This window comes from Sceloporus undulatus, chromosome 3 (genome assembly GCF_019175285.1).
Source record: "Sceloporus undulatus isolate JIND9_A2432 ecotype Alabama chromosome 3, SceUnd_v1.1, whole genome shotgun sequence".
Taxonomy (NCBI): domain Eukaryota; kingdom Metazoa; phylum Chordata; class Lepidosauria; order Squamata; family Phrynosomatidae; genus Sceloporus; species Sceloporus undulatus.
In genome coordinates, this window is record NC_056524.1 from 2,752,677 (window position 1) to 2,766,504 (window position 13,828).

The following is a 13,828-nucleotide window of genomic DNA, read 5'->3' on the forward strand; positions in this document are numbered from 1 at the left end:
CATCCAGTCCAACCCTCCTCTACTGTGCAGGAAGACACCATCAAAGGACCCCTGACAGACAGCCATCTAGGCTTTGCTTAAAAATCTCCATCACTGTCGAACATCTCTTGCTGTCAGGAAGTTCTTCCTAACATTGAGGTGGAATCTCTTTTCTTGTAGTTTGAGTCCATTGCTCTGTGTCCTATTCTCTGGAGCAGCAGAAAACAAGCTAGTTGCTTTCTCAATATGACATTCCTTCAAATATTTAAACAGGGCCATCATATCACCCCTTAACCTTCTCTTCTCTAGGTGAAACATCCCCAGCTCCCTAAGTCTTTCCTCATGGAGCTTCATGGTTTCCTTCACCATTTTGGTGGCCTTTCTTTGGACACGCTTCAGGTTCTCAACATCCTTTTTGAATTGTGGTTTCCAGAACTGGACACAGGATACCAGTTTCTCCACTTAATCCATGGATATGAGTCTATCCATCTGGTGTGTGGTCTTCTTCTCTTTCTACTTCCTTCTACCTTTTCTAGCATTATTGTCTTTTCCAATGATTCATGCCTTCTCGGGATGTGGCCAGAGTACAACTGCATCATCTTGGCTTCCATATTTAATTTCATCACCTTAGTTTCCATATGCAGAAATTGGAAATACTGGAGCCTGAAGGATCCAATTCAATGATACAGCTTTATAGCTTAGGCTCTTATTCTATAGAGCAACATTCCACACCTCTGTCATTCTGACTTCCACACCTAGAAATAATGTCTCCAAAGCAAATTTAACATTGCTGACATTAAGAATGCGTCCCTTTCAGCTTAATCTGCACGCATGAGGTGCCCTCCTGTGGCACTGGCAGATACTACATGGAATGGCATCAGGTAGCAGCAGCATTCCTAGCAGTTATTAAGATTATGAAAACAATCCCAGTAGAACAAGGGCTGAATCTTTGTTGTTCACATGCATTTCAATGCATCCAATTAAGCTTTTTTTTTTGTGGGGGGAGCCTGCTAAAAACCCCACTTAACCCAGGATAATTGATCTCGGGTTTCCCCCCCAAGTTTTCCAAAAGATTTGCATTGTTGGCTATGTGAATAACAGATGCAAATAGACCCAGGATTAAACTCTGCGTGCCTTGAACTTGTTTCAAATGCATCTGCATCATCGACTCCATTATTCACACTGCTGTCATGTGCGAGCAACAGAATTTGCAGAGATGCGTATAGATATGGTTCCGATAAAAAAAATGTGGACCACAAAACATGAATGAGAGTCTTCCAGGGAATAAGTGAGATTGTTTGCGTAGTCACACTAAACAACAACATCTGAATAGCATTCTAGTGTATTTGGTGCTCAAAGTGGTTCATCTTTTAACACCCCTGAGATAGGGAGAGTAATAGCAAAGCGAAGGAGAGTAACCCTTGAAGGAAAACTGGAGATGTAAGGACTGTTGATGGATTCCCAGCCATGCATTAATTGGTTAATGACAAGTGTAAAAAATTACATTCCTGTAGAATAATAGCCCTGTGGTGGTTTACTGTGGACTCCATGGGTTTGCATGAACATGCACGCCATGACATTTCTCTTAGAGCTTGGAAAAGGCACCCGCTGGGTGAGAGTCTGGGAGTTTTCTTTCAATATAAAGTAAATTTCTAAGTTTGGAGATATGTAGGATTGTACCTAAAGCTCCATGTGGCTCTGGTGGCGCCCATCTCTCCTTAGCCTCTGTGGCTTGCAACAGGAGAAGTGCCAGCAGACTGGAGGAGGGCAAACGTTGTCCCCATCTTCAAAAGGGGGGAAAAAGAGGATCCCAACAATTGTCGTCCATTTAGTCTGACATCAATTAGGTTAGGTATAGCTTTCCCTTGGTTAATTCCCACTTCTAGAATTGGAGGACAGTGTAGTCAGAAGTGACTCCTCATCAGAAACAGGGTTCATATCCTTGGATAGTGTCTTTGAAAGTTTGGACGAAAACCTGGAGCAGATTCATGACCACCATCGTCACCTTGACACTTTGTTGTAAGGATCAGGCCTGCTCCTGTTAGGATGGGATACAGGTGCATTTGTTGTATGTCTTCAAGTCCTTTCTGAGCTATGGCAATGCTAAAGTGGTTTAATCTATCGTGGGGTTTTCTTGGCAGAATTTATCCAGATCAACCGCTTGGATGAACATTGGGATTTTACGTACCAAGTCTGAAAGGTTTCATCTCCCCTTTTCCCTTGCAGGCTCTTTTGCAAGTGGCGAAGAACCTCTTCACTCATCTCGGTTAGTATCTGGGAAAAGCCTTTTTGTGGTTGTGTCAGTGATGTGGACATGGGCCAGCAGGAATCGCAAGACATGATGGGCGTGGGAGATCTCTGCCAGTAGCCATGCTGGTTGGGGGATTCAAGGTGCTGTTGCCAAAAAAGTAACTTTTCCAAACACTGATGCTATCTCTATGGGAAGTACTTGAGGGTTTTTTTACCTACAAAAGTTAGAAGCCTCTCTGTGGCAATGCTTCCTTTTGGCAGAAAGTCTTCCTGTGTTCCCAGCATTTCTTGGCTGTGCTGTTAAAGCCTGCTGGGACTTGCAGTCCAACAACATCTGGAAGGCTGCGCAAATTCCACCGAGAGCATGTCCTCTTGAAAAGGGGTACAACATGGTCTTCTTTTTGTGACTGTTTCCATGACAATTTAAAACCTTATTTCCACAAGCATTTTAAAGCCATATCCCCCTTTTTAACTGCTTGAAATAAATCCTTTTGCTTTTTACCACCCGGATGTCTGGTTTTATGGAGGTTTTTTAAAAAATAATATTGAGTATTTCAATTTTATAGTTTAATTTTTAAAAAGCATTTGGAATTTTTTTCCTTCTAAACAGATTCTTACATTTGTTTGGAATATGTGATTTTTGTCTGGGTTACCCACAAATGTTTCATTTCTATCCATCCTTTCATGTTAATTCCTAATATATATATGTATTGGAGTGATTAACAAGCAACACTTAATATTTCAAGTACAATTCTGGATGGATGGATAGATAAATAGAAAGACAGACAGACAAGACAAAACAAAACAACCATAATCTGTTCTTTCACTTTTTAAATTGTTGCTTTTATTGTATATAATGTCATGGTGCTTTTATTATATCAAACATTTTTTCATCTGTGTCACCCTCAAATTACTCCTCTCTCTCTCTCTCTCTCTCTCTCCTGTGATTAACAGACAGCACTTGATAGTTTGATTAATAAGCAAAATGGTTCAACCTTTGAAAGGGAATTCAAAACATTTTGCTATTTAATTCAACTATTACGTTCTGGTTGGATAGATGGATTTACAGTATAGAGAAAGACAGGACACAAAACACCCATCCTTTGTACCTGTGCCTTTTAAACTGCTGCTTGTATTGAATGCAATGCCACAATGCTTTTGTTGCGAACGATATTTTTTGTCCGAATCACCCGAAAAATACATATGCCTGAAATGCAACTAGAGGAGAAGTATGGAGTCAGTCCTTGAGGAGGGAGTCAAGCCTGTAGGTGGTTCCCATGGATTCATTGTTTCAACTCTTGTCAGGATTAACACTAGAGTTTTTCCCAGATAGTTCTTCTTAAAAGAGCAAAACCCACAGTGCTTTGTTGCTCTGTTGGCTTCCAACCCTCTTCTTCTCCCCTTCGCAGACGATGTTTCGGTGCTGCTGCAAGAGATCATCACAGAAGCACGGAATCTCAGCAATGCTGAAATGTGAGTCTTTGGGTCTTGGGTTTCTGCCACCTGCTCCCCGAAAGCATGTCAACTCTGGGGGAGGGGGCACCTTCCCAAGTGCTTTTGGACCCTTCCTGGGGACATTGGGGCCCTTCTGGCAAAGAACTGACCTCCAACTGTCCTTTTCAGTGGCTTGGAGCATTGGTGTCCCTGGGGTTGGTGTCACTTGGTGCGGTAACTTCTGGTGCCACCCCCCATCCATTGATCTCCTCCCATTTTGTACCATACAGAACACTTAGTAATGCTTTTTTGCACTAACGTTACTCCTAAATCATAATTCCCATATACTACTGAACATAATGCTAATAGTTGTGACATAAACAAAACCAAAATTATATCTTCAAATTACAATATCATACACACAACCTAAATGTATTGACATATACACATTGGAGATTTCAGGGGCCTCTCTTTTATCCCCCCCACTCCCACCATCTCTTAAAGCATTTTAAAGGGAAGCAGATGAATGCCACAGCCTCTTTCTGCCCAAATGTTGGTGTTTGAGGAGCAGTGGGGTCACCCCCCTTTGGGGTGTCCCCTGGTGTGGTCCACAGCCCCCCCAGTGATACCTCTGACTTGGAGTACTTATAGCAAAGGCCTACCGTGAACCTCCATGAAAATCACTCCAAGTGCTAGGGAAGCATATATTTCTTATTTCTTATATATTTCACATTTATTCTTTGCTCATACAATCCAAAACTGCTCAGTTTTTGGGGAGCGTTGAGAGCTGGAAGAGAGCATAAGGGCCATCCAGTCCAACCCTCTTCTGCCATACAGGAAGATGCCGTCGTGGAATCGTGGAATAGAATCATAGGGTCCTAGAGTTGGAAAAGACCCCAAGGGCTATCCAGTCCAAACCCATTCTGCCATGCAGGAACTCTCAGTCAAAGCCCTTCTTGGGACAGATGGCTATCCAGCTTCTGCTTAGACACCTCTAAAGAAGGAGACTCCACCAGCCTCCAAGGCAGCAGCTCATTCAACTGTCAAACAGCTCTCTTTAAGTATCTTAAATACTTCCCAGTGTTTAGGAGGAATCTCTTTTCCTGTACCTTATAACATTAATAATAATAATAATAATAATAAATCCCTTAGGATCTCAGTGGCTTACAATCATGGTAAAATACAATACAATAATAAAATAGAATACACAAATAAAATGCAGTACAACTCTAATAAATGTGTACACTATAAGTAAACCCCCCTCCCCTCCCTCCTCACATATATAACATAAATTCTAAATATAACAATGATAAAATATAAAATAAATCATTAAAACCATTTGTTAAAACAATCAAGACAGGAGCCGCAGTTTATATGGGAACACTGTCTCTTAGGATGTACTGTTTCTTATGTGGTTTAACCTAATGTCCTGGTCTTTGGAGCAGCAGAAAACAAGGTTGCTCCATCCTCTTTATAGCTTCCCTTCAAATATTTAAACAAACATGGCTATCATGTCGCCGAGAATCATAGGCTCCTAGAGTTGGAAGAGGCCCCAAGGGCATCCAATCCAGCCCTTTTCTGCTCTGCAAGAATGCACAACCCAAGCCCTGCCTGGGACAGATGGCCATCCAGCCTCTGTTTAAAACCCTCTGTTTTTTTAAACAGCGGTTAAAGAGGCACAGATCTGAGCAGACAATATTATCTGCAATCTACATTAGCTCTTCCCAAACTCAACTGGGGAAAACACTATGAAACAGACCCTATTAATACACCAGTTGAAATAGCTGCTATCATTATATTAAGCAAGATGGCCAATAACTGAACTATTGCTTTCTTCCACTCCACCTCATTGCCATCCGCTTAGCTGCGTTCATTCAGCTTACTGTCTTTCCAGCTCCTTAGTAATTGGGCCAAAAGCTTAAAGCAGGGAAAGAAGTACCTAATCTCTCCTTATTCTGCTGCAAAGTGTGAAATCCAGCAAAATTCATCCAGGTGAAAATGTAAGGGAATATTTTAAAATATAAGAGTGCTGATCCTCCTCATCAGTGAATAAAATAGGAGATGATCTAAATGTTTTTTTAAGAGAGAGACAAGGAGGGAGAGATTTAGGGAAATTGATTATCTATTGAACTGTAGCCCAGGAAAAACTATCTCCATGTAAAAATCACAAGGAATAGTTCTCAATGTGGAAGTCTTGAAATCTTCCAAAGAAACAACAAAGCTTAATCTGCATTCTGCAGAAAACCTTGTCGCAAAAGAACTGGATCCAGTATATAAATTAATGCAAGCAAGCATGCAAGCTGGAAAGCAATGTTTCCTTCTCTCCTTCTGTTTCAAAAAAGAGACAAATTGGGATACAAAAAAAGGATTGTGGCTGGAGAAAGCGGGGTGGCAGCATATACATGGAAAAGTTTTCTGGCTGCATTTGGAGCAATAAGGAAACAACAGCACCAAATGATAGAGAAAATGGTGTAATATTTACAGCAAAGGAAGCCAAACCTTTCAGTGCCTTCATTGACACGCTCTTCTCCCAAAAGGAAAACAGTCCTCCGGCTGGTAAAAAATAAACTAAATCATGCAGTAAAGAGACGGCAGCTCAGAATACGCGAAGCGTTAGTAAAGGAATGCCTAGTCTAAATGAATTCAAGTCTCCAGGGCCAGATGAGCGGCATCCAGGAGAACTAAAGGGACTTGCAGAAGTAATCTCAGAGCCACTGGCAATAATCTTCCAGGAGGAGGAGGAGGAGGAGAGGTCCCAGCAGACCAGAGGGAGGCAAATGTTGTCTCCGTCTTCAGCAACAGCCGAGAAGAAGACCTCAGCAATTCCTGGCAGCTCGACATTAATAGCAGGAAAGGTTTTAGAACTGATCCTTAGACATTTTGCGCATATTTAGAAAGGGATGCTGTGATTACTAAAACCCAGCATGGATGTTTCCAAACAAAAGCCATGTCAAGCTAATCTTACCTCTTTTTTCAATAGCATCACAAGCTTAATAGATCAGGGGATTGCTGCGGATGTAGTATGTCTTCATTTCAGTGATGCTTTTGACAAGATCACCCATGATATTTTTGAAGATAGGTGGATCTGTAACTGATTGACAGACTAAACTCAGTTTTCAGCTATGGTTGCTCTTCATTCTGGAGGGAGGTGAACAGCGCAATGCTTTCCGGTTCTGGCCCGGGTGCAGTGCTGTTTAACATTTTTACAAATGACTCAGATGATTGAATAGAAAGCATGCTTATCAGATGGCATTGAATGGAAGCGGGTGCTTAGCTAATACCCCAGAGAACAGGAGCAGACCTTGACAGATTGGGGAACGGAATCAAAACTAACAAAATGAATTTTAGCAAGGATAAATGCAAGGTACTACATCAAGGCAAGAAGAATGAAAACCATAACTATAGGATGGGGGGGGGCGTGCACCTGGATTGACAACAGTACATGGCAAGGGATCTAGGAGTCCTAGTAGATCACAAGTTGAACATGAGTCAACAGTGTGATGCGGCAGCTAAAAAGGCCAATGCGATTTTAGGCTTCAGTGTCTAGATCAAGGGATGCAGAGAAACTGGAACATGTCCACAGAACCAGATGCATGGCCTGCCTTGCAATGAGGCCACTGCCAGGGAGGTTGATGGGTAATAACTGGCCAGTGTTGCTTTAGGTTTGCTAGAGTGGAAAGTAGGGAGGATGCTTGTACCTTTAATGATTTTGTCAAAGAGGAAATTTCAGCAGGTGTGGCTGCTTACTTGGAGCCATGACAAGCAACACCTGCTGAAATTCCTGCTTCTGCACAACCTTTCAAGGTACAGGGCCTCTCTAGTTTTAACTCTGACAACCCTATGTAGCTTCCATTAGCCCTCAGCCTTTGCCGCATTCCATCGGTCTAGTGGCTTTCCTTCCTTCCTCCATCCTCCCTCCCTCTCCTATTCCTCCCTTCCTTACTTCTGCTCTTCCTCCAGATAGAATCACAGAATCATGGAGTTGCAAGAGACTCCAAAGGCCATTCAGTCCAACTCCCTGCCATGCAGCATCTCCAACAGAGTTTCCACCTAAACCTTAGGAGGAATTTTCTGACAGTAAGAGCTGTTTGACAGGGGACCCCGATCCCTGGGAGAGTGGTGGGGTCTCCTTCTTTGGAGGTCTTTAAGCAGAGGCTGGATGGCCATCTGTCAATGGGAGTCCTTTGATTGGGAGTCCCTGCATGGCAGTGGTTGGACTGGATGGCCCTTGGGGTCCCTTCCAGCTCTATGATTCTATGCCATCTTTTCCTTTAGAAGCCAGCTATAGTGCAAAAGACAGTGAGGACAGCCGCCATAGCCAAGAGACATGTGAGGCTTGTCTAGGCGTTTGTTTCCTTGACAGGTGACTGAAGAAACCTTCTCTCACCTTTTTCTTTCCTTTTGGTGGGTTGGGGACTCTTCTTGCAGATGCTCTGTTTTCCTGCTGGACCGAAGCAGCCATGAACTGGTGGCCAAGGTGTTTGACGGAGGAGTGGTGGACGATGAGGTAAGGACAGCTGGGAAGAAATGGGGAGCGCTGAGTGGAGAGGTAAGGGGGTGTCACAGAAAACGCAGTCCCTATATTCACCTTGTAGGAGGGAACATCATCCCAGAGGTGGCCAAAGCATGTCCTTTGTCATTGGGCTTTCTCCATTTTTTAAAAAAAATGCAGGTAGCTCATGATGGGGGAAATGGTTTGTACAGTGGTCCTGCCATATTTACTGGAGTTAGGGGCACTGGACCCCAAGAAAGTGGGGGAAATGCAAATAAACCCCCCACTTTTTAATAATAATAAAATTTATTTATATCCCGCCCCTCTACAAGATGCAATTGGGGCGGCTTACAAAGATGAAAAAGCATATATTACAACACCCTCAATCCCCGCCTCTTAAAATACATAGCAAGCATCTCTCTAGAAACCTCTATGTCTTCCAGTGCGACTCTGTGGCCAACATGCAGCAGATGTTGGCCATAGAATTGCACTGGAGGACCTACAAAGGCCTAGAGAAGTGTTTTCTCTAGGAATCTTATCATGACTCTATGGTCAACTTCTGGCAGAGCCGCACCGGAGGACCTAGACATTCCTAGGGAGAACATATTAATCAGATCCGCAAATAATGAAATCTGCAAAGTGAAAGCCACCAACATGGAAGGCCAACTGTACATTTATTAAAGCCCTGGAGACCTAAATGGTTTTGTTATTTTTAAACCCAAATTTGCACAATCTTTATGATTTTAATTTAAAACAAAAACAGATTGGAGTGATTTTAATTGTGTTGCTCTAAAATGCAAAGGTATGGCTGTAGAATCAGAGATGTAGAGAGATTTTGTATTACCTTTGGGACTAACTTAAAGAAAGAAGTTAGCAGTATGAGCTTTTTTAGACTAAAGTCTACTTCCTCAGATGCATTTAAGCATCTTCTATGCATTTGCAGCTTATATGCATCTGATGAAGTAGGCTTTAGTCTAGGAAAGCTCATGCTGCCAACGTCTTTCTTTCAGTTAGTCTCAAAGGTGTTACAAGATCTCTCTACATCTGTGTTGTTCTAAGTTGTCAGATGATATTAAAATGCCTTTGGGTTGCTGAAATCACTACGTTCTATTGTTGCAGTCAGTTAAATTGATATATATTTTGGTATGCTACCCAGGGATCATATGCGATAGGGAGATGTTTTAAATATGTTTTAACTGTTTTTAAACATGTTTCTGATAATACTGATGTTTAACTTTTGTACATTACTTTTTAAGCAGCATCTTTTTTGCATTAGCCGTCTTGAATCCCATTTAGGGTGTGAGGCAGGTTATAAATTCAATAGATAAATAAAATCAAATAAGGAGGGGTTTGAATGAATGAATGAATGAATGAGGGTTGCCCGTTGTGCATCATATCAGGCTGGCCTAAGGTTTAGGGAAGTTCCCAAGTGATTTCATTTGAACTTATACACTAAGCACCAGCCACTGTTGCTCACAGCTTGCTGTTCAAACAAAGAGAGTAGGATAGAATAATATTTTCCTGTTTGGCAATTAAGGCAGAAAACTTAGTTTAAAGGGACTGTTCCCAGATTAAGGTAAAATGAGGGGATTTTTCCTTCTGATTTACTTAGAGACACTGGATAAGGTACTTTTAATATATCCTATTTGCTTCTAGCAAATAGGCATATGCATATATGCAGAACAGAGTGGAGGGTGAGCCCTAGCACCACAACAAGTAATGAAGAAAGAGGAAGATAAATAATAATAATAATAATAATAATAATAATAATAATAATAAATATATAGTCAAACACACACAGGGTCTTTGCAAGGTGCAGCAAGAAATCAATTATGCCTTGCAAATTATAGCAAGCTGCTGCTCTACCAGCTGAGTTGGAGATTTGCACTCAGCTCTTTCCTCTTGCCTGGAGCTGTGCTCTTTAAGGGATTTTGGACTTCAGCTCCCAGAATCCCAGATTATTGGTCAGCATGGCTGAGGCTTCTGGGAGCTGAAGTCCAAAATCTCTTAAAGGGCACAGTTTGGGGACCACTGCTTTAGCCACTAGACCAGTGGTTCTCAACCTTCCTAAAGATGCGATCCTCCTTTAATACAGATCCTCATGTTGTGGTGACCCCAACCAGTGTCTCAGTTCCTAAGACCATTGGAAATATGTGTTTTCTGATGGTCTTAGGCAACCCTTGTGAAAGGGTCATTTGACCCCCAAAGGGGTCGCAGCCCACAGGTTGAGAACCGCTGCGCTAGACCATGCTGGCTCTTGGAGCACATTACAGTAATCCAAACAGGAATCATTCTACCAAAGGATGCCCATCTAGAAATAAGGTGTTGTGGTGGGAGCTACATCCGTGGTGCATAGATACCCATGTTTCGTGTCTCTCCTCCTTGCTTGGACTCAGAGCTACGAGATCCGGATTCCAGCGGATCAGGGCATCGCAGGCCATGTGGCCACAACGGGGAAGATCCTCAACATCAAGGACGCCTACTCCCATCCGCTCTTCTACCGTGGGGTGGACGACAGTACTGGGTTCCGCACCAGGAACATCCTCTGCTTCCCCATCAAGGATGAGAACCAAGGTGAGGGCGCCAGGCAGCGACTTGTACATCACAAAACTCCATTGGTACACTGTGTATCTCCCATTGCTCAAATGCTGAAGACTTCTCCTCTCCCATTGTGAGTTTCTGAGGTCTTAGGCTGCATCCCCACTGCAGAATTAATGCAATTTGATACCACTTTAACTGTCATGGCTCCATCCTATGGAATCTTGGGATTTGTGGTTTGTTGTGGAGCCAGAACTCTCTGACAGAGAAAGCTAAATATCTCCCAAAACTACAAGTCCCAAGAATCTATAGCCGTGGCAGTTAAAGCAGTGTCGAACTGCATTAATTTTGCAGTGTAGATGCAGCCTTAGAAGAGAAGGGAGTTCACTCTCAACCAAGTTTCTCCAGCTCCCAGTTGGTAATGGAGATCAAGTTCACTCTTCGTTTTTGAAAGACTCTCCTTTCATCTGCTTTTTAAAATGTTATTATTTCAGCCACAATCATTTCTTCTCTTTAGTGGAGTCTTGGGGCAGAAAGGATATTTTACAGAATCTATATCCTACCTGAAAAAAATGGATTTCCTGACATTTGGGAAACCCAAACAACAACACAGAGAGTTTTTACTTGGTATTAACTAGAGATGGAAAGAATATTGGAAAATATTCCCCAAAATAGGTTGTAAAAATGTTTTTCAGGTGTTAAGAAACCCTGATGAGAAATATTCTGGACTGGGAAGAATATATGTAGTTTAGGACTTATTTTATGGAAAATTCACATATGGTTGTTTTGTGCATGAAACAGCATTTTCTGCTCAAGAATATTATTCCCTGTGCAAAAATATATTTTCCTAGGCATAAAATGCTGTAATGAGAGACTTTCTTTGTGCAAAATGTGCATTTAGTTGAGAAAAGAGCCTTTTCTGTGAAGGAAACAGGTTGTGCTCCTCAGAAAATGCTGTTTTCCTGCATATATAAAAAAGTTACTTTCTGTGCAAATCAACCATGTCTGGATTTTGTACAGAATTAGTCCCAAACCATAACTGGACTTGGAAAACTGTGTGGCTTTTGCAGACTTTCTCACAGCAAGAAGAACATTGCTAAAATTACTTCTTGCTTCCTTTGAGAAGAACATTAATGAACAATTGAATTCCTAGTATTAACAAAACTCAAAGTGTTTGGGGAAAACATTATGCATAGAAATACACCTTTTAAAAGCAAAATTGGTAGCTTTTTTTGGGGGGGGGGGGAATAATGATTTTGTACCAAAAAAAGTATATTTCTGGAAAGCATGGGCTTTTCTGAATGATGATTGTGTGTATTGCACAAAATGCACAATAGCTGAAGGTGCAGAGTCTTAGGAGATTACTACACACAGCTTTTAAACCGCAATTACAGTTTGAAAAAAGCATCTTTGGCAACACTTATCACATGACAATGCCTCCAACCCATAGCTGCTCTGTCTCCAAAATGCAGTTCAGACATCCCTTTTCATTGACGGGGGAAACATGTCAATGAGCTTGCAATTGTGCAAAACCTTGGTATGTTTCCATTTTTATTAATGAACACAGTTGTGGTGAGAACAGGGTTCATGTTTTAAAGGCCTTATTTACAAATGACTCTTAAGCAGTCTTGGGCAGTGGCATTACTCAGGTTGGCGTCACCCGGAGCAGTAACTCATGGCGCCACGCTCCCGTTGTTTTTTGTATTAATATTACTCATCAGTTGTAATTCCCGTACATCACTGAATGCAGTAGCAATAATTGTGATATAAACAACTAGCAAAGTTAACATTATGTAATTGTGGTTTAAAAGCTGTATGTAGTAATCTTCCAACTCTATGATTCTATGGCCCCATACAGACAGGCCAAAATGAAGCTGCTTTGGGTCACTTTGGAGGCATGCTGTTTAAATGACACACGCATCTTAAGAGGTGAGAAGCTGCGCCAAAGCTGCACTCCAGTCCTTAGGACTGGAGCATGGCTTTGACATGGTTTCTGGACTCTTAGGATGCATGTGTGCTGCGGCACATGGGAGCGCACTGCCCTTCATTTAAATGGAACTCAAGTATATGTGAAATTTGCCTTATGCGGGGAGTCCAGAACGGATCCCCGCATATGGCAAGGGCAGACTGTATGGCATGTTTTTAAAGAAAATTTTAAAAGAATAACAACTTTTTAAAAAATAAACTTTAAATTTAAACTGGGGCCTTTCCTTTCTGCTCCCACGAAGCCTTGCCCCACTCAGACCAGCTTTTCAGTGTTTTAAAGGGGTACGAGCAAATGCCGCAACCTGTTTCTGCCCACAAGGATCACGTGGGAAGGACAGGAACACGATGGGGACAGGGATGGGGCGTCCCTCATATGATAATTTCCTTCATCTTCCCCTTTCCTTCCTACAGAAGTCATCGGTGTGGCGGAGCTGGTTAACAAAATCAATGGGCCCTGGTTCAGCAAGTTTGATGAGGACTTGGCCACCGCATTCTCCATCTACTGTGGCATCAGCATCGCCCACGTAAGCTATTCCCATCTGTCTGTCTATCTCTTCATTAAAACCCCACCTTTCCCCCAAAGCTGGGATTGGGGCAGTTTGAAAAATGAATAGAAGTGCAAGCATCCAAAAATATGCAGGAAGTTACAATTAAAATGGCAAATGTATAGAATTCTAATGTCGGTTTGCAGATTAAAAAAAAATGGAAGCAGCACAGTACCAGCACCAGCACCCCCAAAAGTCCTTTTCTTGTAAATTTCATTTCCCAATGACCTGGTGAAATGAAAAGCCTTCACTTGCCAGTGGAAGGACAGCAAGGAGGGGCCCAGCCTAGCCTCCCTATGGAAAGTTCCTGAGCTTAGGAGCAACCACTGAAAAGACCCTGCTTCATGTTCCCACTGAGGGAGAAGGATTGAGAGAAAGGTCTCCCTTGAAGAACTTAGAGTTCAGGCAAGCCATGTGTGAATAGGCCTTCAGATTGCCTGGGCTGGAGCTGCATAGGGCTACATTCTGGTTGCAAGCCAGACCTTCAGCTCGCCTCTACTGGGGATATACAGGGGTGAGCTCAGGAAGGCTCATATGAGGAGGAGGAGGAGGAGATGATGATGATGATGATGATGATGATGATGATGATGATGATGATGATGAT

The 13,828-nt window shown here is 42.3% G+C and overlaps 1 protein-coding gene across 2 annotated transcripts in view; it reads left to right on the plus strand.

Moving 5' to 3' along the window:
- The window catches only part of PDE2A (phosphodiesterase 2A), a 528,828-nt gene that overhangs the window by 492,918 nt on the left and 22,082 nt on the right, over positions 1–13,828 (plus strand). For both annotated transcript variants that reach the window (XM_042457505.1, XM_042457506.1), the window contains 5 exons: positions 2,206–2,245; positions 3,639–3,702; positions 8,092–8,170; positions 10,552–10,729; positions 13,091–13,203. In XM_042457505.1, coding sequence (XP_042313439.1) covers positions 2,206–2,245; positions 3,639–3,702; positions 8,092–8,170; positions 10,552–10,729; positions 13,091–13,203 — 474 coding nt within the window. The remainder of the gene's footprint in view (positions 1–2,205; positions 2,246–3,638; positions 3,703–8,091; positions 8,171–10,551; positions 10,730–13,090; positions 13,204–13,828) is intronic.